General features: G+C 51.7%; 11 protein-coding genes across 11 annotated transcripts; 6 read left to right on the forward strand and 5 right to left on the reverse strand.

Annotated features, from left to right (window-relative positions):
• Positions 1-262: 262 nt before the first annotated feature.
• K460DRAFT_181541 (uncharacterized protein) lies at positions 263-4066 on the reverse strand. The gene is made up of 2 exons (XM_040927055.1): positions 3906-4066; positions 263-3838 (listed from the first exon to the last, which is right to left on the reverse strand). Exon 2 carries the CDS (start codon positions 3805-3807, stop codon positions 442-444), a length of 3366 nt encoding a protein of 1121 aa, XP_040784831.1. The 5' UTR covers positions 3808-3838; positions 3906-4066; the 3' UTR covers positions 263-441.
• Positions 4067-4394: 328 nt separating this feature from the next.
• K460DRAFT_370253 (FAD-binding domain-containing protein) lies at positions 4395-6210 on the reverse strand. Its single transcript, XM_040934120.1, has 2 exons — positions 5849-6210; positions 4395-5742 (listed from the first exon to the last, which is right to left on the reverse strand). The coding sequence occupies exons 1-2, from the start codon at positions 6145-6147 to the stop codon at positions 4530-4532; spliced, it is 1512 nt and encodes a 503-aa protein (XP_040784832.1). The 5' UTR covers positions 6148-6210; the 3' UTR covers positions 4395-4529.
• Positions 6211-6490: 280 nt separating this feature from the next.
• K460DRAFT_370254 (FAD binding domain-containing protein) lies at positions 6491-8550 on the forward strand. Its single transcript, XM_040934121.1, has one exon. It carries the CDS (start codon positions 6862-6864, stop codon positions 8374-8376), a length of 1515 nt encoding a protein of 504 aa, XP_040784833.1. The 5' UTR covers positions 6491-6861; the 3' UTR covers positions 8377-8550.
• A 1245-nt stretch (positions 8551-9795) lies between these two features.
• On the forward strand, positions 9796-11176 carry K460DRAFT_358904 (alpha/beta-hydrolase; the record flags this gene model as incomplete). Its single annotated transcript, XM_040932144.1, has 2 exons — positions 9796-10112; positions 10162-11176. The coding sequence occupies 2 exons, from the start codon at positions 9796-9798 to the stop codon at positions 11174-11176; spliced, it is 1332 nt and encodes a 443-aa protein (XP_040784834.1).
• A 1252-nt stretch (positions 11177-12428) lies between these two features.
• On the forward strand, positions 12429-13352 carry K460DRAFT_358905 (Isochorismatase hydrolase; the record flags this gene model as incomplete). Its single annotated transcript, XM_040932145.1, has 4 exons — positions 12429-12492; positions 12540-12574; positions 12635-12861; positions 12929-13352. The coding sequence occupies 4 exons, from the start codon at positions 12429-12431 to the stop codon at positions 13350-13352; spliced, it is 750 nt and encodes a 249-aa protein (XP_040784835.1).
• A 231-nt stretch (positions 13353-13583) lies between these two features.
• K460DRAFT_345969 (uncharacterized protein) lies at positions 13584-18490 on the reverse strand (the record flags this gene model as incomplete). The annotated part of the gene is made up of 13 exons (XM_040931290.1): positions 13584-14274; positions 14347-14524; positions 14578-14609; positions 14659-15091; positions 15196-15453; positions 15514-16721; positions 16780-17095; positions 17149-17246; positions 17308-17479; positions 17538-17837; positions 17887-17946; positions 17999-18224; positions 18279-18490. The coding sequence occupies 13 exons, from the start codon at positions 18488-18490 to the stop codon at positions 13763-13765; spliced, it is 4005 nt and encodes a 1334-aa protein (XP_040784836.1). The 3' UTR covers positions 13584-13762.
• Positions 18491-18812: 322 nt separating this feature from the next.
• K460DRAFT_388974 (uncharacterized protein) lies at positions 18813-19712 on the forward strand (the record flags this gene model as incomplete). Its single annotated transcript, XM_040935719.1, has 2 exons — positions 18813-18950; positions 19033-19712. The coding sequence occupies exons 1-2, from the start codon at positions 18890-18892 to the stop codon at positions 19710-19712; spliced, it is 741 nt and encodes a 246-aa protein (XP_040784837.1). The 5' UTR covers positions 18813-18889.
• A 130-nt stretch (positions 19713-19842) lies between these two features.
• K460DRAFT_409691 (uncharacterized protein) lies at positions 19843-20598 on the reverse strand (the record flags this gene model as incomplete). The annotated part of the gene is made up of 1 exon (XM_040937280.1): positions 19843-20598. The coding sequence occupies one exon, from the start codon at positions 20596-20598 to the stop codon at positions 19843-19845; it is 756 nt and encodes a 251-aa protein (XP_040784838.1).
• Positions 20599-21063: 465 nt separating this feature from the next.
• K460DRAFT_370259 (uncharacterized protein) lies at positions 21064-21799 on the forward strand. Its single transcript, XM_040934122.1, has 2 exons — positions 21064-21534; positions 21591-21799. Exons 1-2 carry the CDS (start codon positions 21150-21152, stop codon positions 21599-21601), a joined length of 396 nt encoding a protein of 131 aa, XP_040784839.1. The 5' UTR covers positions 21064-21149; the 3' UTR covers positions 21602-21799.
• A 187-nt stretch (positions 21800-21986) lies between these two features.
• On the forward strand, positions 21987-23565 carry K460DRAFT_380167 (SET domain-containing protein RMS1; the record flags this gene model as incomplete). Its single annotated transcript, XM_040935239.1, has 4 exons — positions 21987-22110; positions 22164-22768; positions 22825-23058; positions 23113-23565. 4 exons carry the CDS (start codon positions 21987-21989, stop codon positions 23563-23565), a joined length of 1416 nt encoding a protein of 471 aa, XP_040784840.1.
• A 118-nt stretch (positions 23566-23683) lies between these two features.
• K460DRAFT_370261 (uncharacterized protein) lies at positions 23684-24913 on the reverse strand. Its single transcript, XM_040934123.1, has one exon. It carries the CDS (start codon positions 24418-24420, stop codon positions 23770-23772), a length of 651 nt encoding a protein of 216 aa, XP_040784841.1. The 5' UTR covers positions 24421-24913; the 3' UTR covers positions 23684-23769.
• Positions 24914-25567: the final 654 nt, after the last annotated feature.

Consider the following 25567-nt stretch of genomic DNA (forward strand, 5'->3'; position numbering starts at 1 on the left):
GTCTAGGGTGCCTGGTTTGCCTTTCCCCCACGATGAACAGTAACGGAGACCCAGCAAGTATGACGTGAAGGTCACAGGAACCATATAGCAGTTCAGATATCTCGTACAAAAGTCTTCATACTATTCAGCTATCCTATTTTTACCCCGTTCCGTCCAAAGAAAACACCGCGCTATGCAATACCCAGGCCGAAAAGGATACCAAACAACTACATGCTATAGATGAAGCCATTGAACCGTCGTCAAGTCGTGATGGAACATGTCGCCAGTCGTGCAATATCGTGTCAGTTCCCAAGGGCTCAATCTGTTGCCAAAAAAAGGATGCCCGACAGTCCCCCCATGTCCAAATGTAAAGCTGTCCCAAAACAGCGTGAATGTGTATGTAAAAACCAGGAAGCAAAATTTCGCATCCATCAAGAATACCCTCTCCAACCGCGAAGCTTTCTACGCGGCAATTGGATCCTCGCCATTCACCTCGTCGCCATCCTCGATGTTCTCGTCAACGCCAAAGCCAGAATCCCACTGGCGCTTCGCAACCTTCTTCTTTCCCTTCTTTCCAATCTTGACCTTCTCGCTCGTCTTTGCGACTTTTCCCGTAGCAACACGATGAAGATCGACACCCTGCGTCTTGACCTCCACGCGCTTGAGCTTCATCTCTTGCACGATCTTCAGAGCCTCGGCATTGCGTGCTTTGAGGGCGTTGGCGAGCTTCTCGTTCTGGTCTTGAAGTTGGCGCTGTGAGAGCAAGAGCGCGTCGATGGTGACGCGCGTATCTTGCTCTGTAGCTTCGAAGCGGTCTTTGAGAGTGGCAATCTGGGCCTCAAGAAGGGCAATGGTTTCGGCGCGGGCATCGCCCATGAGCTGGAGCTCTGTGATTTCGCGGGCGCGTTCGTCAATAGTCTCCTCGAACTCGGCAGTGCGCTGAGCAGATGCAGATTGCAGGTTCTTAATCGTGGCCTCTTGCGTTGAGATAACAGACTGGAGCGAAGTGATCTGCTCTGTATGCGAACCCACAATATTAAGGAGCTCGTTCGCTTCAGCCTCAACGCGCTTGGAGAGCGAAGTATTCTCCCTCCGATAGCCCTCATTCTCGGCCTCCTGGGCTTCGAGATTGACCTCGAGGCCTTCGATCTTCTCCTTGAGTGATGTCGTATCCTCCAGGTAGACGCGATCCTTCTCAGCAACTTCCTCGACAAGACGCTTAATCTCGGCTTGTTGACGCTGAACTTGGTTGTTTAGATCGGTGATGTTGGCCTGGAGGGAGGTGATCGTGGAGTTGGTGGAGTTCTCCAGCGCAGTATACTTGACTTTCAGGTCTGCGAGTTGAGCGGCAAGAGCTGCAACTTGGGTATCACGATCTTGCTCGAGTTCCTCTCGAGCCACCGTCATGACGACGAGGTTGTTCTCAACTGCAGCAAGGCTCTCCTGGAGGTTTGCGATCTGCTGACTCAACGTGGCGATGGTTGCCTCAGCGGTCTCGCGGACCACCGTCTCGGCTGTGAGTTGTTCGTTCAAGTCATCCTCGCGCTCTTGGGCGTCATCTTGAAGCTCAGCAATCGTATTCTCTTTCTCCTGTTGAACTTGGAATAGCTTGGACCGAAGCTCGTTCGCCTGGAGACCTGTATCATGAAGACGCACGTTGAGATCTTCGATCTTCTCGTTGGCCTCATCGAGATCCGCCTCAGTCTTCTCGCGCTGAGAGCGTTCAGCTGTAAGATTCTCTCGGAACTCGGCGATTTGCTCCTTGAGCGCAATGACAGTCTCGTTCAGGTTCTCGATTGTGTTGGCATGCTGGTACACAATCTCAACCTGCTGGTCGCGCTGACCTTCGGCATCTTCACGAGCCTCTGTCTGTGTTGTAAGCCGCTCGCGAAGTGTTGTCATCTCGGTAGTGATGTCATCAACGTCAGACTCCATGCGGGTGATACGGCCTTCTAGCTCTTCGATATATTGTCCCTTTTGCAGAGCATCAGCCTCGGCGTCATCGCGGCCCTTCGTCTCCACACCAAGTTCACGTTGGAGATCCTGGACAGCTTCGGCATGCTCTTGCTCCATACGAGTAATCGTGTCAAGATGGTTTTGCTCCAAGTCAGCGATAGTCGCGTTGGCCGTGTCGAGCTCCTCGCGTAACTTGTCGAGAGCAGTACCAAGACGCTCCAGAGCGGTCTCCTTGTCTTCGTTCTCGTCCTGGAGACCATGAATCTGGACGTCGTTGTTTGTGAGCTCAGCCTCCTGGTCCCTGGTCAATGTCGTCAACGTAGCGACGTGCTCCTCGAGGTCAAGAATCGTCCGCTGCTTATCCTCGTTGCTCTTGTCCAAGCTGTAGACCTCCTTTTGTAGCCGTTGCACCCGTTCGTCAGACTCACCGAGAAGGTCCAGGACACCCTCGTACTGACGCCGTAACCGCACCTCAGTCTTCTGGGAGGTGTTAAGCTGAGTGAGCTTCCCGCGCAGCTCAAAGAAGATGCCACTGAATAGATCAGGGACCTTGCGAAGAAGCTCCTGGTTCGTGAGGCCAATGGTGGTGTCTGGGAAAAACTTCTCAATATCGGCGCGAAGAGTCTCAAAGCCGTGTCGCAACTGGAGCAGAATCTCATCAGTTGGAGCGCCAGCATCGATGACGTGGAGGTTCTGTAGCTCGAGTGTCATGACACGGAGAGCACCTTGCGATTTGGCAAGCATGTTGACGTAGTTCTGCAATTCTCGCTCATAGCGCTCAACGGCCTGGTCGTGGATCTTGTCCGGCACAACTTTTTCTTCGTCATCTACTAAGGTGTCGTGGCTGAGTTGCGCGATGCCCGGCAGGGATTTAAAGGTGACTTGGCTGGACAACTCTAGCACACGGGCGGCATACTTGCCGTTGGGCGTGTGCTCGAGTTCCAAGTCTTGCGACATGTGAAGCTCCTCCGGGTTCACCAGCAGCAGGTCATCTTCTTCGTCTTCATACATGTCGACGGCATCGTCAGCATCGCCAACATCCCCATTGTATAGCGAAGACGCACGCAGCTCGTCGATCTCATCACGGGCTTGCGCGAGCTGGTTCTCTAGCTCCTCGGCATTCTCGTCGGTGATATCAATGGCTCCAAGCCGGCGAGCCTCGAGGCGGTACTCTAAATCTTGAATCTTCTCGTCCTGTGCGCGAAGCTGGCGACGCAGCTCCAGCAGCATCTTCTTGTCCTGCTTCTGGTTGTCTTCGAAGTCGTTGACCTCCTGGCTCAGGTGGCTTCGTCGGAGACGGCGACGCGTGCGGTTATCGAGAACGGCAGTGAGTGGTGCGTATTGGATCTGGGTACCGTCTTCGTCTTCCTCGTCGACACGCTCGATGTGCAACTGGGCGGGCATCGACATGCGAGCACGGCGCGTGTTGGTGAAGCGACTACGAGAGGCGCCAATGCGGTCGAGATGAGGGGTCAAGCCTGCTGGGGGCTCTGTTGACGCTGGTGGTGCGAGTTCATCCTCGTCATCATCATCATCATTATCAGCGGTGACGGGAGGCTCGGAGTGGCGACGAGTAGGGCGGCGGGTCGTGGTGCTGCTGCTCTGCGTTTGTACGTGGATCGTGTCGCCTTGCTGCGAGCGGGCGAAGGACTGCTGAATTTCTTCTGCGATCTGGTCCTCCTCGTCGTCGACCTGCACACGCTTCGTGCGCTTCGTGTGCGACAGCTCTGCGGTCGGCGAGGCAGTCCGCTTGCCAGTGGACGTCATGTTTTCGGACGGCGCCTGGTTCTTGGGTCGGCCGCGTTTGCGTCGTGGTGCGTCACCGGGGCCCTCGTGATGGTGTTCAGAGGGAAGGCCACTGAGACGGGCCATGGTTGAAGCGGCTGGTTCGATGTGCCGTGTGCTGTGGTCCAGGTTAGCTTTCCAAAAGTTCTCGTAATGGACGAAGTGCTTGGAGTTGGACCTCGTACCTATCCAAAAGGGTGCGTGCAGAAGCAAAGTCGTCAAATGGCCCGTGGTAGGCTCAGCTTCAACAAGCGGTGGGCGGTTGAGATAGGGTATGGGGCAAGCTTGGTTATATTCAAGAGGGCGGTGACTGGTGCCTGGCGCCTGGCGGTGGTATGGGAATTGGGGAGGTTGGGTTGGTGGGTAGTTTTGTGTTTTATGCTACGTCAATCCTGCCGCCGTGCATCATAGCCAATGGCGTCGAGACTAATTTGCAGGCCGGCTCCGCGGGTGACGTCGACGCGACTGGTCACTATGAACGCGCTTTCACGCAAGGATGACTTTTAGAATGAAACAAAATAATATACAGGCAGGGTGAATGCGATGGGGTCACAATAGCAGAATAGCGCGGCTATGGCAGGGCATTGTTGATGCGACGTCATGGTGGTGTTTCTTTCTCGACGCGTGGAGCTCGGGCCATGCCATTGTCCATTTGCGCTCACCCTGTCAGGGGAATAGAGTAGAGGCTTCAAAGGGGGCTATTTTGCAGTGAAAGGGTGGCCTGGAGGGGTTTCCAAAGTGCCTACGCCCCAGTTGAGCTATCGTTGGTTCTGTGAAAGGTGGCCTGGAAACATTCAAAAGGCTTGCGGCTACTTCTTGAGCAAAAAGTCGCTCTCGATCAACAACCCCTTCGTAGCGCTGGCTACTCCATACAGCCCTCCCAGCGGCCACGTTCGCCAGAACCGCTCGTAAGCCCATTCGCTCCATGTCTCCCTTTTCTTCGCCATGGCCTTTCCTCCAGCAACACCCTGTAGGTCCACCTTGACTTTATCGTACACACTTGGTAAGCTCTGGGCGTGGTACCTGTTCCTCAGCTCCTTGTACTTTTTCTCGTTGTAAATCTCCCAGAATTCTTGCTCAGTATAGTACGCATGTGCGTACAGACACTTCATACCACCCAGTTCTGTCACCTTGGCCTCAAAGTCTCGGTTCAGCTTGATAAACGCGTGAGCATCTTCAGGGCCCATGTCCCATATCCCAAAATCCAGGAGCATGTCGTCTTTGACGTTGTTGCCTTGGGAGAAGCTGCGTTCGTCGCGCGGTGCTGACTTCACAGGGCAAAGCCAAAGTGGCCAGATACTCGTTCTCCCATCGGTCCACCTGGCGAAGTCTTCCGCTTTGTCGTATGGCACGCCATAGTCCTGAATGATCGTTCGTGATGCGAGGCCTGAGCGGTGAAGGGCGTGCACCATAGTACGGGAGTACATGAAGGGATCGAGCAAGAAGCGCGTGATGCGGTTGAAGGGCGTAATAAAATACTTGAAGGCGCGTAAGCCAGACCAGAAAACCCCTCTGTCGTAGCGGAACAGATAGGACTGGACTGGTATCGTTTCCCTGTAATCCGTCTTCTCGTCCCTACTCTTCTTCAACACATCCTCAGCATGCATGTAGAACCAGGGATCGGCTGCCCCGTCAAACCTCTGTGTCCGCCCGGGTATCGCATCATCACTGAGGCGGCCGATCATGATCACGCCGCTGGACATTGAATACAGAATGCCATCCATGTAATCTACTCCAGGCTGGCTCTCGTAGTGTCGAAGTTGCTTGGTAGCCTCCTGTACGCTGCTGACGGGGATGTACTGCAGCTCAACGTAGCGCTTTGCGTCGATAAGCTCCATCTCTAGGAGGGTGATGACACCCAGGCTCCCGCAGCTCCCGGCAGCCGTGAAGAACAAATCTCGGTGCTGATCAGCCGATGCCCAAATCACCTCGCCATTGCCTAGGATGATCTCGATGCCCTTGATGCTCCGATCAAAGAGGCCGAATTTGTAGGAGCTACTTTCCCCACTTGTGCCAGAGAAACTGACGAATATAAATTAGCATGAAGTCTTCAACAAACCGTGGGTATGTTGGCGCTCGCAAATCACATGAGGTCTGTGTGGATGCGATGGTTGGCAATAGCACTTACCCACCGCCGACTGTGATATTGGGCAACTCCATGACAACCTTTGGTAATAGCCCTTGAGCCAGCGTAGCCTCTACGAGCTTGTCCATTGGGACATTTGGTTCCACCAGGACCGTTTTGCTGGCCTTGTTGAACTGCAATACATGGTTGAGCGAGCTGACGTCGATAATTTGATCGCGTTGACGAGACGACTGGCGCGTGGATAGCGTAGAGCCATGGTAGATGCGGAATGGAGTTTTCGAAAGACTGAATTGTGCGACTTTGGATGCGAGCGAAGCTACTGTCGACTTGTGTGTCTCCATATTGGATGAATATCGATGTTATCAAGGCTAGCGATGCTGTAGATCGGAGTGAGGGTGAAAACACATGTTGCCGCAGTGTCGTTCATATCCAACATAAGCGCGCAGGGCTGAGCCTTCTCCGTTCCGAGCATCGCCCATGCTTACGGCCCAAATCTGACGAGGACGCGCAGTTCGGATGGGAAGGCATTGCCTCTGTTGGCGTGGGGCATCGCGTTCTGCATGTCGCTAGGAGCTCGGTACTCTACAACCCCAGCTCGTTCTGTCGTGTTGACAGCTTGTGCGACTTGAATGATTGCTACAGCACCTAATTCATCTGCGAGCATATCGTTCCGTGTCATGTTCGTTCGAATGGTGCCTTCCCGTGGTTGCCGGAAGCCCGGCACAGGCTCCACTCGCCAAGGGCGCTGACGTACACCGATTGATTGATGTCTGTTCTAGGTGTTGCCCATCGCAAATTCCAAGCTGCGAACTATCAGACAGTAATCAAGAAAGAGGAGACGAGGTTGATAGTAGCACGCCTTCGAAACGGGCTGTCGATCAGAGAGCTCAGAGTGAGGTTTACAGCTCTTCTCGTGGGGTAACAACGGCCCACTAGCGCGAAGAGTTCAGCCTCATCGCCAGTCATCGAGCACCACCAGGCGAGACTGCGCAAACTTCAAGATCAATCAATGAGATCTTGGATACCCCAATTTTCTCAGATTACCCTCGTCAGCCATGGATGCCCACAAAGCCACGGTGGGCAAAGTACGCTCTCGCATTCAACACTACTACGCCACCAAAACCCCATTTCGCATTTACCATGGCAGCACTAACAGCACTCGTCATGCCAACTTCGACCGAGACGCCATCGTGGACGTTAGCTCCCTCAATCACGTTCTCTCTATCGATGCAGAAAAGAGGACTGCACTAGTGGAGCCAAATGTCCCCATGGATGCTTTGGTTCGCGAGACTATGAAAGCCGGCCTTCTTCCACCCGTGGTCATGGAGTTTCCAGGAATCACTGTAGGAGGAGGCTTTGTGGGCACCGCTGGCGAGAGCAGTAGTTTCAAGCATGGCTTCTTTGATCGAACAGTGCTCAGCGCTGAAGTAGTTCTTGCTGATGGGACGCTTGTTACTGCATCTCAGAGCGATAATGAAGAGCTCTTCGAGGGCCTGAGAGGAAGCTTCGGGACACTTGGCGTACTCACCATGGTCGAAATGCGGCTGATTCCCTTGAAGCAGTTGGTTGAGGTTACGTATCATCCTACCTTCTCCATTGAAAACGCAATGGGCAAATTGCAATACCACACGACGAGCCAGCAAAACGACTACGTTGACGGCATCCTCTTCTCCAAGGGTCTTGGAGTCGTCGTGACAGGTCAACTTGTTGATGCCTCCCCCCTACCTGGCCTCCCGGTTCAGCGCTTCTCCAGGCCTTGGAATGAGTGGTTCTGGATCCACGCAAAGTCACTCGCCCGCAAAGGCATCATCACGAAGGAGCTCGTGCCGATAGAAGACTATCTTTTTCGGTTTGACCGCGGTTCGTTCTGGATGGGCATGTATGCTTACAAGCACTTCATGGTCCCGTTTGTTTGGTTGACACGCGTCTTACTCGACTACTTCATGCATGCGAGGATCATGTATCACGCGCTCCACGCATCAGGGTACACGGATCGGTACATCATTCATGACATTGCCTTTCCGGCAGGCAATGCCGGCCCGTTCGTCGAGTACGTTGACCAAACGTTCGGAACGTATCCGTTGTGGCTGTGTCCACTGAGAAGAGATGGGAGATCCTCAATGGGTCATCCGAAACCTTTTGAAGATGCTGTAGGCGGAAGACAAGACGCAGGTGTGTACGACGGTGAGTATATTAGCGTTGGCATTTGGGGGCCGTACCCATCATCTGAAACCGAACATGTTCGTGCAAATCGAGAGATTGAAGCTAAGATGCGCGAGTTGGGCGGATTGAAGTGGTTGTATTCGCGTGTTTTCTATACGGAGGATGAGTGGTGGCAGGTCTACGACAAGCAGAAGTACGAGGAGTTGCGCAAAAAGTTCAAGGCGAGCTCACTCCCAACGATTTGGGACAAAGTCAAGGACAGGGGGAGAAAGGAGGACTTTGGCACAGGCTTGAAGGGGTTATTGAAGAGGATCGTCAAGGGCAACTCCTTACTAAGTGGGTTTTACGGCATCTACAAAGCGGTCCGGGGCGGAGATTACATGTTGAAGAAGACGAAGAGTCAATGATGTCGTGGCTACAACTATGACTTTGCTGCGAAGTGCGACGAGATCATCCTAGAACATAAGATTGCGTCTCATGGTAGGAGCTTCATGCCTGAATAGAAAAACGAGCGCTGGGGGTTGCGTCCTTCGGTGATTTGTCATGGCCGTGTTCCGATTGGCGACGGCCCTTCATCGCTTCTTCTCACTTCGTCCCATCTTCTCCATTTCCTGTCACTACTGAGTCAGCACTTCACCCGTCTTTAATAACGATCGCGACCAAGATCGACCGTCTCCTATGCTGATAAACGTAGTAGCCTTCAGCGGCGTCATCTCCCCGCGGTCACCTCTTCCGAAGCGAACCATGACGTTGTGTGGCTGTCCCCGCCCCGAAGCCTAGACTTCTTCCATATCGCTGGCGCCGGTCAGAATCGTCATCAACACCATGGGAGCATTATGGGCTGAGGAACCATTCCAACCGTCGACCCTCACTTCGAAACATCGGTCGCGTTGTTGTCGGGCGACATCCGGATGCGTTGTTGTTTACCTGTTGTGCCCAGTCACAGCGCAGCGTCGTTTCCGCTGCCGACTCTGTTCCGACCATGCATCTCATCTGCAGCATTGGGCTCCGCAAGACTGCCGAGACTCCACCATGAACGTTGCTTCAAAGACAGTCAACGATAATCTTAGCTGCAAGGAGCTGCCGCATGTCCAAATAACCAATTGCACGTGGATGACGCGGCGCCAAAACCCCTGCAAAGACCAGCTGAGCCAGCAAGGTTACTTCAGGCACTCTCCATCGTGCTTATCCGAGTCCCATCCTATGGACGCATTTTATTAGAATGGTACATCGCGCTGTTCCTGCGTCGTTCAATGAAAGTTAGTTCTGCCCAGAGGCTGAGCTAATTTTCACTAGGAAGTACCTAGATAAACGTCGGCCCTAGCTGCATGCCCTCATACCGTAAGAGCCTTATGATGCCACAATGTTCTCCTCTCCCCGGACTCAAGCGCGTGCTTGCAGTCGGAGATTTAGCGTTTTCCAATGCTATCGTCTCGGCTTTTGAGCTTCCGAGTTCAAATACTGAATCCGGAGTTTGCCATATGAACCTACACAACCAATAAGAATACTCGACGGAAGTATCCGGGAAATGGCGATCGGTTGCACAACGTCATTTCTGTGGACATGGCTGCCCGACAGCTCTATGGAAGTTGCCGGTCCACAAGGCTGCGTGCCGAGCCGCAAAGCATTCAACTATTTCAAATTCAAATGGTCCGCAGCGTGACATTGCAGCTAGCTGCATACTTTGTTTACTAAATCTTACTTATCATAGTACATAACCAAGTACGCCACCGACGACAGACTGACTTGACTCCAGAATGTCATGTAAAACCCTTTGGCTGCTCATTGCTTTTTGTTGAATTTATCAATATCTCTCAGTAACCGACATGGCACCCATCAATGCTATCTCTCCTCTCCTCCTGGCCGGCTTCGTCGCGGCCAGGCAATGCTCTAATTTCCTCATTCCTGTCGACATATCATCACGGCAAGGACAATTTCAGCAGGTTCCAGTAGAAAGTAACTTGGATGTCGGAGCATTTGCGACTCGATTCAACGAATACCAGAAGAATTACACTGCAACTCTTCTCCAAGGCTATCAGAATTTGCAAGGCAGCTACAAGATATCGGCCCAGTATTGTCACCCCGACAATGGCAGCAGTAGTACTATTCAGCTCTTGACCCACGGCATTGGGTTTGACAAGACGTGCGTTACACCCATGATTAAGGTCCGCTGATTTGCTAACAACTTCTAGATATTGGGATTTGGACTACAACAATTACAACTACAGCTACGTTAACAATGCCTTGGAGAACGGTTATAGTACGCTTGCCATTGACCGCCTCGGTATTGGCAACTCATCTCACGGCGATCCGTTCAACGAGATCCAGGCTCAGGCCGAAGTTGAAGCTCTCAACGCCGTTACAACCAAACTGCGCAATGGTGGCATCAGCCAGATCGACCATTCCTATAAGAAAGTTATCCATGTTGGCCACTCTTTCGGCTCCGTGCAATCGTTATGGCTCTCAGCCCTGTACCCTAATAACACAGATGGCGTCATCCTCACCGGATTCTCTGCTGCCACACAGTTCTTGTCCTACGTTGTCGCTGGTTGGAACCTGCACAGCGCTCGTCTAAACCAGCCCCTGCGCCTCGGCAATGCCTCCAGCGAGGGCCTACGTGGTTTGGCGGCGCAGTATGGTGTTACACAAGACGTTGTACCACGTCTTCAGAGATTCCTCGAGGATGCTGGGGCCGACCTTACCTCTCAGGAGGTGTGGAACATTGTGGCATCGACTGAGGTCCTCGATTTGATCGCCGGCTACAACAAGACCGTTGCTCCTTTGAACTACCCATCTGGTTATTTTGCCTCGTCCGACCTTACCTCTCTGCAGTATGCCTTTTTGTTCCCGGGAAACTACGATATCGGCCTCGCTGTTGCAAGTGAACAAACCAAGCAGCCAGTTACGGCTGGAGAGCTCCTCACCATCGGAAGCGCGCCCAAAACAAGCCCTTTTAAAGGCCCAGTTTTTGTCATCACTGGCGAACATGATGTTCCTTTCTGCGGCGGAAATTGCTACGCATCAGTTCCAAACGTTACCGCACCCTCCTTTCTTACTGGTGTGAAGGCGGCCTTCCCGTCGGCATCCGCCTTCGAAGCTTATGTTCAGCCAGGTGCTGGACATGGCTTGAACTTCCACTACAATGCCACAGCTGGGTACCAGGCCATCCAAGATTTCTTGGCTGGTAACGGCCTTGCTGCGCGGTAGTGTACGCACTGGGACATACCGGCTAATGGGCAAGTGCTGGAAAGCTATAAAGTAGTGTGCTAAAACAGAGTAATCGTAATTCAAGAATTAATTCAATGTTCTGTGCGTGTTACTGTCAGCGCATGTCTTGCTTACTCATGGCCACGCGGGAGGTTTTCGGACCGATTCCCACCGCGACGGGTCGTACCTCCCATCTCAACGTATCAAACACCAGACGCCGTGCAGGTGCATGTCTTCTTATGTCGTTGACGGCAAATTTCTCCGGCGCTCAACTAACATTGTTCCAACGAGGAAACCTCCGGCGTCACTCCCGTTTTCCAACCCTTCTTGCCGAAGAACCTACTCGTGAGCTCGGCCTCATCTCAAGCCTCTATGATCTCCACCTGCCCACGAGTCGCCTGCTGGTAGCGGTTTTTAGACTACTTCTATCAAAGACCCGAAGAAGCACTAGTGCGACTTGCATTCGCCTCCCAGACAACGTCGCGAGAACGGTGTCGGCATGCGGACTGCATTTTTAAGCCCTGACTAACACGTCTCGGGGTACTGCATAGTCGCTTCATACGACTACCTCGGTCAGTCGAACTTGATTGGGCTGACTAAATGCTGATGAATAACAGCATTTGCTGACTTGCATCCAAGGCTGGAATCCCTGCATGCGAACAGTCTCAAGCGAAGCAGTGCATGGGGAGGTAACTATTTCCATGTGTCGTTGCAAAGTTCCATATTTTATAGTAAGAGTCGATTATTAAGAACCGCATTGGGAGATACGATGCTTGATCGGACCTCCGAAGAGCATGCAACACCACGCCTGTTGATAGCGGCGTAATTCCGAAATGCGAGGCGGATAAACTACGCCCGCAGAACAGACGACCAATTCCAAAACCACACGCTTAGAGCTGCGGTGGCTAACGTTAGTCATGACCTTCATATCAGAGTATGTCGCGGTAGAGCCTATTTGGGCGTTACGAAGATCGGCAATGCAATCTCTACTGCACCTCGACTCAAGAACGGTCGAGAACAACGTTGTATAACAACGTCCTAGTGGGCTAGAGGCGGGATAGCCTTGGCGCAGCAACCTTGCAGCCGACCGAACATTAAACTTGGACTTGGATATGGGAAAGAGCTGGATGAAGATGGGTCCCTGGCGAAGTATAAAGAGAGCTTCATGCTGCCCCAATACAACCATCACGCAAGCAACGATCTGCCTCGACAACCTTGAAGATCTACAGCTCTCTTCATATCAGCCTGCAAGATGAAGTTTGGTTCCAGCATTGCTCTTCTGGCCTTTGGCCTCTACAATGCCGTTCGTGGCGACGGTAGGACTCCCCACCACTACGATACTTCTGTCCCTAACATGCTTTAGCTGTTCCTTGGGAGCGTCTTGACAAGAATGATGCTGTATGCTACCGCCAGACTCCAGTCCATCGATCCGGGTTGCATGACTAACCACTCTTCCAGCTGCTCCTCATTCTCGATCTACAAGTTGGTCTGTTCCAAGTTGCCCGCGACTGGGACCCGACTCTTTACTATAACAACATCATGGCCCATGCCGAGCTCGGCAAGCTCTTCAACCTCCCAGTCGTCCTGACTACCTCTGCCGACACTGGCCCCAACGGTCCGTTGCCCAAGGAGCTTCTTGAGCTGTACCCTACCGCTCCTCTCATCCGCCGCCAGGGCGAGGTCAAGTAAGTCCACACGCTACCCTCTTTCGGGCCCAGATCATGGATGAACAGGGAACTGACATACCTCCAGCGCCTGGGACAACGCCGAGTTCCGAGCTGCCATCAAAGCGACCGGCAAGAAGCAAATCATTGTCGCCGGCATCACCACCGACGTCTGCACCGCCTTCCTCGCCTTGGCTCTTCGCTCCGAAGGCTACTCCGTCTTTGCTAATGTTGAGGGCTCCGGCACGTACACCGAGCTCGTCCGCGACACGGCCAACTCGCGCATGCAGCAGGCTGGCGTCCAGCTCGTTTCGCTCTTCTCCATCGTCTGCGATCTTATGCGGGATTGGCGCGCTACCCCTGGTGCCAAGGAGATTCTGCCGTACTTTGACAAGTACATGCCTGTTTACGGTCAGCTTGCTCGCCACCACGCGGCGGCTGTTGAGAATGGCACTCTCATCCCCAGTGAGGTTGAGCTGATCACGGGTAACAATGGCACAATTGTCGTCTAAACCGCTAGCGAGGAGAAGTGAATTGGACGAGGTTAAAGAATACGGGAGGAGGTTGTGAAGAGGCATGTTCTGGCGGAAGAGGGGTTGTAGAGCTCCATTTGGAGGTCTAAGACGAGAATAGGATTGTGTTTAACAGTCTGGAGTAGGAAAAGGGTGGCATAGAGATTTCGAGCATTGTCAACAGCCAATCATAGACATAGCGTAATGCACTATCTGACCTTGGCCCTTCCTCTGTTCTTGGACACCTAAGCATAATACGCTGATTTTTTGAAACATCACGATAGGATAGGTACTAACACCGTTGGAAAGAATCTCAACGCCTACATACTAAAGGTATAATCTTGAGCGAAGCTATTTCCCTATCCAGCTACCTCATGCTTATTCATCTTTCCACCATACTTGGCTATGGGTTATTGGAGCTGTGCGTCACCCGATTTGCGATCAAACCCTTCAAACCACGGCAGCGTCTGATCAGCCTCGAGTAGCACGAGGGGATACTTAGGAACTCTCTTTGTATCATAGAGTGTACTGTCGTCCGACTGCCGGTTTCGTCTTTTACCCAGTGCATCACCGTCGTCCTCCAGACTCACAAGTTGGTCAAAAGCTTTGGTGTAGCTGGTCCCCTCGCCCTTCATATCTTCGCTTCCCCAATTCCCCTCATACTGCAGTCCTAGATCCGCGTAAACCTTCCTGGAAACCGGCGTCTTCGGTGGTGGGATGCCTGTGATGTTCTCAAAATCACGGAGGTTTATGAGGTGGACGTAGAGAATCCTGGAATTGGAGACGTCCCACATGCGCGGATTCGACGTATCTGCGCGAAGATCTTGGATAATGTTCCCTCCTGCACCAATGCCGAGGGTCACGCGCTCAGGGGCAGCGATACGAAGTTCAAAGGTGTGGTCGCTACCTTGAAGGATGAAGTCTAGAGAAGGATTGAGGCTTAGCTAGTTACTAGAGAAGAGCCGCTGTGACGGTACTAGAAGAGGAGACTTACCGTCTGGCTCCCCGTAGTCTTGTCGGTGTGGTGGGATGCCTAGAGTATCGAGGATTCGTTGCTTCAACGTCTCGACGTCCTTTACCTGACCATCGAAGACAATGATGCCATCCAACCTCACCTTCGTTGTCGGAAATCCTCCACCGCGCAGGCGGAGGACGAGATGAAGTGTATCACCCTGTATATGTAAGTGGAAGATAGCTTGGGGTTTATTAGATGAGATTCGCTCACATCTCCAACTTTGTAATCCATCAAAGTACGCCCTTCCCTAAATTAGCACCAGAGGCTTAAGGTAACTCTGCTAGCACTCACCATCCTCCATCTGCTTACCACTGAAAATCCATCTTTGCTGATCCGGTGGTATTCCCTCGAGCGTCTGGACCAGATTCTTACCACTATCAACTGTGTCACCCGGCTGGACCCACAGAGGAATAGTTCTGCCAGTTAGTGTTTTCAGTGTTATAGTGATACTGTCATCTAGGGCGATGGCAGGCATCAAATCGAGGGTATTGGGCGTTCCGGGTCCAAATATGGGTTTCTCTGGGTCTAAACAGGGGCTAGAAGAATAGGTAAACCTCATACCATTCGTGGAAAAGCCTGTCACATCCTCGACTACTCGCCTGAGATCGGCAATGGTACTTGATATCGGCAGCTCGACTATCAATGGCGCCTTTACCGTCAAGAAGGAGACTTTCGCCCCGTTTAGAAAGTCAACGTGGCAGAGGAGTTTGGCGCTGCTGGGTGCCTGATCCCTTGTTAGCCAACTCTAGGAAAAGATATCGCTGGAGGCACCTATCCCGCTCCTCGGATAAGAGAGCCGGTAGCAATTCAATTGAAAGGGAAACCCACAAGAATGAGCTCGAATTGGTTCACGCCTGGAGACTCTGAAGTCACGGAGTCCAAGTGGCTGTACGTTCTCCCCTGCCTGAACCCATCGCTTGTATCCACTGATTCAGTAAGAAAACCGAACTGTTCCCAGCTCTTCACTCTAACATGAAGGCTCGGGTTGTTGGCAACAAGTCCTGGGATATGAAGTTCAGAATCCGGCATGTTGAAGATTTCTCGCGCAGCTGTCTGTAAATCTTCAAATCTATCATCGGCGTCAATCTGCCACGGCCGTATTAGCAAGTAGAGTACCGTTGCGCATTGATATGCAATAAAACTCACCTTGAAAATAACAGGATCTCTATCCGACCCCTCTCCCCTCACGGTCAAGATGTTCACCCGTGAAGGGTTGCGAAACGCCTCCAGCTCGACAATGTCGGAATGTTTCGGGGCCTCGCTCTCCAAATCGGCCACTACCTTGTCGCGTTTCTTTTCACACTCCAGATCCAGATTTCTGAGGTGAATGAACTCTCCCGGCCTAAGACCCATCTCCTCTGGTGTTCTTAAAACATCGTACGTGACCGCCATATCGGAAACTGGGCCATATGACCTCAGATTACCGCCATGCGTCTGAGGGCATGCATCTCTTATATTGCCAGCAAACATACGTTCAATTTTGAACTGTGGTATGATCTGTAACTGGATCCCCCCGAAATCATCTTTTCCGGTCATTTGCCATTCGATGGTGCCTGCATCTTCTTGAGTGCCTTCCATGGAGTCTAGAGCTTGCTTGCCAGATTCTGTTAGGCTTTTCAACAGCGTCGTAGATTTTGCGTCTTCCTTTGCCTCATGGGTTCTCCTCATTGCGACGAATTGTTTGACGACGCCAGGTCGGACCGCTACACCATCAAGCCGGTCTTGCTCCGGGATGACAATGTAATCTTGTTCCCGCAGCGCCGAGGGTGATTCGATAGATTGGAGTCTATCCTTTGGAGTCGTATAGAACAGATTTTCTCCGGAAATCCCATTCACGCCTCCGAGGTATGGCCGCACGGCAAACTTAGTAGTGTCAGGGCAGTCGAAGGAGATATACATGGCCTCTCTTTCGTACATCGGAAGAAATAGACCTCCTTGCGAGGTGACCTCGGGTGGAAGCTCGTTTCTGTGTGCCTGAGTGTTGAACAAGGGGAACGTGCCTAGCCCAAGAGGCGGACTGACTTCTTTCGCGTTTCCCCGCACGCACACTGTCCGCATGAACGATATCTGCAGACTGGAAGATTTTTCACAACCGACAGTCACGGAATGACTTAACCCAGTATTGTCTTGCATCCATCCGGGGTACCTGCGAATTGTGGCCTCGACCGGTGTTGGGAATATTCTGCTGAAGAAGGCCGCTACCGTTTGGTGCTGATTGATCTTGTAGCCAAGCGATTCTTTAAAACACGGTCTACCACTAGTTACCTCTACGTTGGAGGTAAAGCAGTCCACCCACTCCTCAGAAATTGAGGACTTGCGGCATGGAAACTTGAATAATCTTGGGATGGTAAGGTCTTCGTCAAGTTAGACATTAGTAAATTGTTACCATTGAGTTTCTCTGATGGGGCTTACCTGGCGCCTCTTCTCTTAAGAGGCCTTGTAGCTCGCGCAATGGAGTGTCGCTAGGGACTCGAAATACCCTTGTACATTGGGTCCAGCCTCGCTCCACTGCAGAAATCCTGGGTTTCAATCCGCTGATTCGTAGTCTAACCATGTCATGCTCACTATCCGCATTAGCCAGAGTGATTGAAGCCTTGCTTCCTCGGTCAGTAGGACTTTTACTAGAGAACCCAGGCACTGTAGCCTTGAGCAGTGATGAGACTCTCCCTGAAACCAAGGTCGAAGTGGTCCTGGAACTCGCTGGAGAACTGGTTGGAACTACTTTGACCTATTCGATAATGAGTTACTACCACGACAAAGCAATAGTTTGAGGATTCCCACAATTGGATGGCTTCTTTCTGCGGCACCAGGAGTTCGTTTATCCTCAGGTAACCCTCCAAATGCTTCAGAAGCCTCTTTGGCTAAATGAGTTGCTGTTTCTAGATGTAACGTGATGTGAGTATCTAGAATTTGCTAATACGTATGGCTTGAAGAACTTACCCACAGGGTTGACCTTGCTTTCGCCAGAAGCAATGGACTTGATGCAACTTTCGACGAGGACATATACCTGATCTTTTGCTGAAGGATAACGACAGATATTTCGGTGATGGGTGTTGACCGGGAAGACCATCTCCTGCGGCAACCCTAGCCGGGCAGATTCAGGCGGAACTACCTATAGAGAATGAGACTTGGAGCGATCAATTGAGAAAAGAGGCTCAAGTTAGTCTTACCAAAACTGTCAACGGAGGTTCAGAGCGCGTCTCAATGAAGGACATGATTGTCAAGTCGGCAGACCGCGGCAGGAATGACTTTGAGATATTGAGGAGAGTTGGGGAGTGCCTGCTCAGTTCTTTGATGAGATCCGTCCTCACAAGTTGGGTACCAGACATGATTTGGACAGCATTTCGGAGAAAAGAAGTCCAATTGACAATATTAGAACCGTCGTGGGGCGTGCCCATGAAGACTATGCCGATAGTCGATGACAAGATGTTTCCGTACTGGAGGTTGTTCTCATGTGCCAAGATAAGTGCCTATGAATATGAGAGCCTGCAATATGCAAATAGCAGAGAATAAGTTTACCTTTTTGACGACAATGCCGCCAAGACTATGGGCAACAAAGATGAGCGGCCTATTTTTTGTCTTTGTCATCTATATTAGCACTTGGATGCTCTCGAGCTGCCTCGAGTCTTACCTCTGGCGACTGCCTCATCATCCAGAGCCTGTTGAGCAAGTCTCTGGCAAAGTCCTCGATGGTACCTTCGGAGTGGCTAAGAAGCAAGCTCGAGTCATAACCGAATGTCATTATTTGCGCATGCGGCATGACTGTGGGAAGAAAGTCTTCCAGCCAGAGCAAGCCTTCAACTTCGTCTTTCCACGTACGGCGAGCATGTCCATTGAGTCCATGGACGGCAACGATGCTCCGAGAAAATTAGCTTGAAGGCTCATCATCAGGATGTTGACTTGGAGTTTACTCGACAGAAAGTGATCCAGTGTCGCAGGGCAGCTCCGGAGGCGGATGCAAGACGAACAACCCATGCGAAACCGACCCAGATACCGCATGCCCCGCTTGCCTTCTCTCATCGAATGTGGTACCTTGTACATTGTATGTTGGCTGGGAGGCTGAGCTCTGTGGCCCCTCTGGTTGCTTAAACTTGGCTTTAAGCCTCTGAAACGCCTTCTTCATCCTGGTTTGTCCTTAATCGAAGCAACAGCTGGGAAGTAGGTCCTGATCAAGTAGTTTCTGGGTTCGGCAGCGAGTAGCGACGTGGACGGTGTAGAAGAATGCCTTGTAGTGTCATCCCTACGGCGAGGAAGAGCGTCGTGGCCAGCTGAAAGCACCCGCATATCAAGCGGGGTCGTGCAGCTGAAAGCAACACATATCAAGCCGGGGCGTGTAGCTGAATTCGATTGTGGCTGCATACTGCTGTTGGCCAATGTCTGAAGTCGGTCGCGGCGGAACGATACCGCGCTCTTGACCAGCAACAACGCCTGCACCACAACGGCATCTGCCCAGCTATATCCCAGCTATTGCAATTCCGCAATCAACAGTCCCAAGTCGTCTTTCCCCGCATCCCGCGACACCATGCTCTATCCACACCTCCGTCAATTGCTCCCCAGAGCGAAGAACCTCGCCCAACATGCGCGTCCGCATCCCGTCTTCTCAACAGCATGAAGAAGCTCCGGCAAGCGCTGTCAATCATGAGAGGAAGGCGATACCAACTCCAGAGAGCTTCCGCGCGAACAGCATATTGACGAAACACATTGTGCCCGCCGGCCACGGTTACGCCTTCGCGGTGAAGAGGGGCACACGGTTCCGCATCGTCGACCTGCACGGCGAACAGGTCGTCGACTTCATGGCCTGGGTATCGACTCCACGAGCCTCCAACTCCAGACCCGAAGCCAAACCTCTTCCCACCTTCGAAAAGATGTCAACGGCATACACACGCTACCACCTCCGCGGGGTGACCCCTACGATCGGCGAAGCCCTCTACTCCAACGCCGACCGCGCCCTCCTCCGCATCACCGCTGACACAGTCAAAGTGCACGACATGACATTTATGGCCTGTTTTCCCGCGCTCTACGAGAAAAAAGGCATGCATGGGCATAGGAGTTGTGCGCAGAATGTTTTCGAGGTGATGAAAGAATACGGTATGAGGGATATACTGGAGGTGTCGGAGCCGTTTAATTGCTTTCAAAATACGCCGAATTATAGTCTCAAGGCGATGGGGAGTAGTAAGCCGGGCGATTTTGTAGAGTTTGAGGCACTAGAGGAGTTGGTGTGTGCTGTAAGCTGTTGCCCTTATGATATCGATGGGTTCAATGGAGGCAACATTACCGACGTAGCAATTGTTATATCAGAGGAAAAGACAGGAGAGATACAAGAGCAGGAAAAGACGATTGCATAACCCGGCTAGGTAGTGTGTGATGCCTATATGAGTATCCGTGGCTTCTAGAATGGACGCTCTCATCCAAGACGTTTCGCTGCATATCTCTCACATCCTTTCACTTCTCGTCCGTCCTACCATCCCACGCTCCTCACGCATCTGCTTTAGCTCCTCCAACGGCATCACCATTCGTTCCAGTCTGGGCAGTCTGCATCCAACACCGAGGTAGAGACCCACCAATCGTACCCTTGTATGCTGCGATGTCTACCACTACTTCATCCTTGCCTAGCAAGCACGATTTTGTCCACCAGCTAAAGGCCTCCTTCAACGTCTGCCGCCTGTTCTTCGCCCTCTTAAACCATACGGTCCGACATGACGGACACTTCGTCCGACCGCGGATGATCCACCATTCCAGGCACGAGTGGCCGACGAAATGTTCGCAGCCGGTGGTCCATACCTTGATGGGGAACTCACACTCGGAGCGGAAGCCAGCGTCGCATGTGTGCTCTGGCTTTGCGCCAAATGGTGGCTCTTCGTGTGTGCCTGGTGGGTTGCGAGGGTGCGCCGACTTGTTTCGTGCTCGTGGGTCGGCAGTAGGTAGTGACTTGCTGGTGACTTGGGCAGGGGCTGCGGCTGCGGCTTGTGCTGGATGTACTGGTCGTTTCTGCGCCTGCTCGTACGCCATCTTGAGTAGAGGGTAGAAATCGCACATGGTCCGCTGGCAAATTGCGCATCGTCTGTCTGGCTCAGAAAGATCGGAGGCCGAGACGCGTGTGAGGCAGGAATTGAGCCAAACCACGAGGGGCATTGGTTCTTCGCGAATGCAGTCTGTGACGGTGATTCGTGGGAGTTCTGGGTTGGCTAGCGACATGTTGGTCATGGAGGGTGTACGGTTATTGAATGACATGTTGGATGTAGCGATGTGGATGGGTTGAGACCTGTGTGAAGACGTGTCGGAGTTATTCATCTTGGTGGTGAAGCCAACGTGGCAGCCTGCGTGGACACTGGGGCAGGTGCGAAGGATAGGTGAGAGCCACGTGCCTACCAGCAGTTGTGAAGTGAACACCATCAAATTCAACCATTGTCATTGCTGCGAGTGCTTCAGGGCGCTATATCGTTCAATATGGAATCTCTTCCATGATCATCTAATCTTGTCTTCAGATTTCACGCAATCTTACCGTGTATTCGAGCGGATCACCTAGCAGTCATAAATGTCGAAGTAGAACTTCACATAGCGGAGTGTGATGCGAAGTCGCGCTGTCACAGTGCAGTCATGTTGAAGGGCACTGTCAACCATCGTATGCACATGAAGTTGATCTTGTGCTGGACAATAGCTCACGATCAATTTCGCGGGACCTCAACAACACCCCTCTTTCTGAACCCCTAGCTTACCTATCCTGTAGTTACCTAGGCATGCCAAACCAAATCCCAGGTTTTCAAATCTCCCACTTCTTGAGCATGCACACTGTTCCTCTACCGCTGACGTCCCTACCTCGCAGCTCTCCCGAGGACCTGAGATGTCCTATTTGCTACACCCCCTACGCAAATCCACCAACAGGCTACGTGCACCCTGACCTCGGTGCCGGCCTCCCTGAATATGCAGTCCAGATCCGGAACCGCGGCGCTTGTGAGCACGTCTTTGGCCGAAGCTGTATAGAATCGCACATCCGTAGAGGGAATCCCTGGAGCCACACATGCCCACTGTGTAGAGTGGAGTGGTTCCCTGCGCCAAATGGCGGACGAAGAACGGTACTAAATGACGTTGAGATCGCGAGAGATGGACTTTCAAGGGTGGATGTACATGATGAGCAGGTTAGAGGAGAGTTGGAGGCTGTTGCCAGGGCTTTGGAAAGAATTAGTGAGGTGTTGTATGGGTATCGGTGGATTTGATATACGGACTGCGGGAATGAAGTAGACGAAATTTTAGCAACTTGTTTGTTTCTATCCAATCCTGCTATATCATTTCGAATACGCAGCTGCTGTTTTGACGATGCGTTTAAGCACGCCTTACATTTAGAGTGATGAGCTGGTCCATGAAGGGCAGGGACCAACAGCTTATTAATACCTGGAAATTGCTTTGATCGCGTAGCATCGACTGCTCTGGTACGTGTTCCCCTTGGATCTAATGGTAAAGGCGCGCATTGAAGCCGTCGGTCAGCTCTGCGCTAAGAGGATAAGCGAAACACGCTAGTTTGATCACGTGCTGATAAGATAAGAGCTCCTCTTTTTGCACCTGCCAGCGAATGTGACATCAGGATTGCAAGGTGCAAACGAACTTCTCGATAAGATTTCGGAATGGACGACTTCCAGGCTGCCACAGATCGCTTCTTGGCTTGGTTCAAATCCGTCGGTGGCGAATTCCGGGATGACCTAATCGAAATTAAGGATCTGAGATCTCGAGACGCCGGCAGAGGCATTAGTGAGTGACCATCGAGCTGAACTAGAGGTTTTGGGTGACACTAACATCTTCAGTTGCCATAAAAGACATCCCAGAAGAGACCACTCTTTTCATAATACCTAGAGATGCCATTATCAATGTACAAACCTCGGCGCTGCCCAGGCTGCTGCCCAGGCCTTTCGATAGGTCCAGGGACGAGGCTGACGAGTACGACGAGCCCTTAGACCCGTGGAGTTCATTGATCCTAGTCATGATGTATGAGTTTCTTCAAGGCCAGGCATCTCGCTGGAAACCATACCTAGACGTGCTGCCGGAAACGTTTGACACGCCAATCTTCTGGACAGAATCTGAATTAAGAGAGCTTGAGGGTACTTGCCTGACGCCAGAAAAGATTGGAAAACAAGAGAGCGATGACATGATTCGCTTACGCATCCTCCCCTTGATCCTACAAAATCCTTCTATGTTCTACGCTAGAGGCGCTCGGCACCTTCCTGAAGACGAATTGCTTAGGCTAGCGCATCGCATGGGTAGCACTATTATGGCATACGCATTCGACCTTACTGACGAGCCTGAACAGTCCGAAGATGAGGAGGAGGGCTGGGTCGAGGACAGAGAGGACCAGGTGATGCTGGGAATGGTACCCATGGCAGACATTCTGAACGCCAATGCAGACTTCAATGTATGTTGCTTTTTTCTACATACTCATTCTTTTCGCTGATATTAATCCTGATGTAGGCCCACGTCAACCATGGAGAGAACCTTGAAGTCAACTCGCTGCGCTCGAATATTGTATCCGGATCAGAGATCCTGAATTATTATGGCCCTTTGCCCTCTTCCGAGCTACTCAGACGCTATGGATATGTTACACCTGAGCACCGCTGCTACGATGTCGCCGAAATCGCCTGGAGCCTTGTTCGATCGTCACTATGTAGTCACCTCGGACTGGCAGACAACGAAATGGACGAAATAGTAAGTTACTCCTCAATGATTCGCACATGAAGACGTTTCATAACACAACTTTAGGAAGCCAAATTCGATGAAGATGTGTTAGAAGACTACTTCCTCATCGAACGTGACTCCGGGGAACCTTCATCAGAGGGGCGCCTTACCTATCCTGCTGAACTTCTGGAAATCTCGCCAGTGCTTGAGGATCAAATGACAGCTGTCCTGAAGGAGATCAAGAAACTAAGACCCGGGTTTATTCCCGACAAACGAAAGCGCGATGAAGTCTATGATACTATCATTACTACTGCGCTAAAAGCTAAGTTCGGTCAGTACCCCACAACACTGGAGGAAGATGAAGCGCTGCTGCAACAGGGGGACTTGTCTAAAAGACATCGTATGGCAGTTTCCGTAAGACTGGGGGAGAAACACCTGCTCCGAGAGGGCCTTGCCTTGAGGTCGAAGGGTGCTGGAGCACCGCCTGATCCCGATGATCCCAATGAAGAGAGCGTCATGAAGAGAGCGAAGCACTAAGCACAAAAGTTGGAATGGATGAGAAATGTCCGGGGATCTAGAATGAAGCTGTCGATGAGTACGTCTCCCTGAGGCATCTCGTAGATTGCTAATCGACGACGTTAGCCTCCCTGGAACAGACGTGGCTACTTGCTATCCTCCTGTGCGACTTCAACATAGTTGTAGCTCCGCATGACGCAGAAAGTCTGAGGCCACACACAATCTTCATTCTTGCACATCACCGTACAGCGCTTCCAATCTTTGTTCCACCTCATCTAACGTGCCTTTAACCTCATCACTCCCATATTCGACCTCTAGCGCCCCCAAGAGCTGTTGCATGAAGCCAGTCGGTGGTAAGGGTTGTACATAGAGTGGCGCGCGCGGCCGACGTCGTGTCACTCTGTTCCAATCACTTATCCGAGGCCCTATAACATCTTGTTGTGTTGTCGCTTGAAATGGGACCGATGAGCTACGCTGAAGCGGACTAGAAACTTCAGATCCGTGTTGTGTGCTCGCTTGTGGTTCGTCATTCGCAGGTGCGGCCGCCGTCATGGAATTGCTAAGCCAGATATCGCGACAGACAGGGCATTTGTTCCTCCACGCCCCGCGAGCCCGGAGGTGATTTTCAAGACATCGCCGTCCTATTATGTGCCCGCAGCATCGTTTCAGCCCAAACCACTCGGCAACCATATCCACGCGCACTGGCCACTCCCGGTCTGGATCTTGAGCGCGAGGGGACTGGCAAGGTTCTATGTAGGGTTCGTGGCAGATGGGACATATCTGGTCTTCGGCTTCGAGATATGACAGAGACACTGGGGTCGTGAAGATAGCTCCCTGCGGCTGCGAGGCAATTTGAGGAGGCTGTAGATCTACCATACGCCGCCTAATGGACAAGAGCAGGTATTCGAGGTGGTTCGTGATAGACGGTGACTGAAATTATCAGCTTGACTTTCCATGGACCGGGGTTAGTTGTGACACTCAACGTTGTAGCACTGCTATCATGTCGTTGAAGCTAATGAGATTTAGGTAATTTTGCAGAGAGTGCTGCGAGATTAACAGCCATCAGTCAAAGACTGTGATATTTTCTTTTCAGGAAGACTTACCACCCCTGGTTTGCACACTGCGCTTAGTGAATTTACCGTGTTTGTCTCAAGAATGGCCTACGCCCCCTTCAATAGTGCCTGCCATCATTCCCAGGCGTTTAGTGTCGGAAAGAACATGCATGGCCATCCTAGTCAGCAAAAGGGCATGTGGGCCTGAGGAAAGGGTTTGCCCTTCTCTTTTTCGCTCCTCTTACGGCCAGCAATTCACATCGCATCCGGATATGCGAGCTACTTCACGTTCCAGATCCATGAGGAACGTGAGCAAAGACCTCTGATGATACTTGCGCCATATAAACGTACCAAATCAGGGTTAGTGACTACTAATATACCTAGGTACGGTTCAACGTTTATTACTAATATAGGATAGAAACTTCTTACCGATTCTACTTTTTCGTGGCAGCCCCATACTTGCGGCTGTGTCCTAACCAATCGTCCGTAAAGATTTTATCTATAGGCGACACCAAGCGATGGTGTTAAAGTATGGCTAATGATTTGAGTTCTAGTGCGTGGAGAAGAAGCTTCTGGATTACTGACTGTATGGAACGAATGGAGTGGTTGATGCTTCCGTGATTCTTGGCCAGGTCGCTACCTCACTCAATTGCGGATCGACTCGAGTACCACCTAGCGACCCTGTTCATCAGAAAGACTATAAATTCAAGTATGATGACCTTTTTCATACGCGACAACCAGATTTTCGTGGTCCCCCATGTGAGATTGGAGTGGATAAAGAGAGGGTGTCGTGGGGTACTTCGCACATCCAGGAACCAGTGAAATCTAGACTGGTCAATTCCAGTAGCTGAGATGTCTTTCCCGGCTATGAATCCAAAGTAAGGCTCAAGTAATAGGTTAATGTCTTCTGTTTCTAACAGCTCCTTGAGTATCTCTTGATCTCGCGGCTTTGGGTCTTCATTTTCCAAGAC

Source organism: Cucurbitaria berberidis (assembly GCF_010015615.1).
Source record: "Cucurbitaria berberidis CBS 394.84 unplaced genomic scaffold K460scaffold_5, whole genome shotgun sequence".
NCBI classification, from domain to species: domain Eukaryota; kingdom Fungi; phylum Ascomycota; class Dothideomycetes; order Pleosporales; family Cucurbitariaceae; genus Cucurbitaria; species Cucurbitaria berberidis.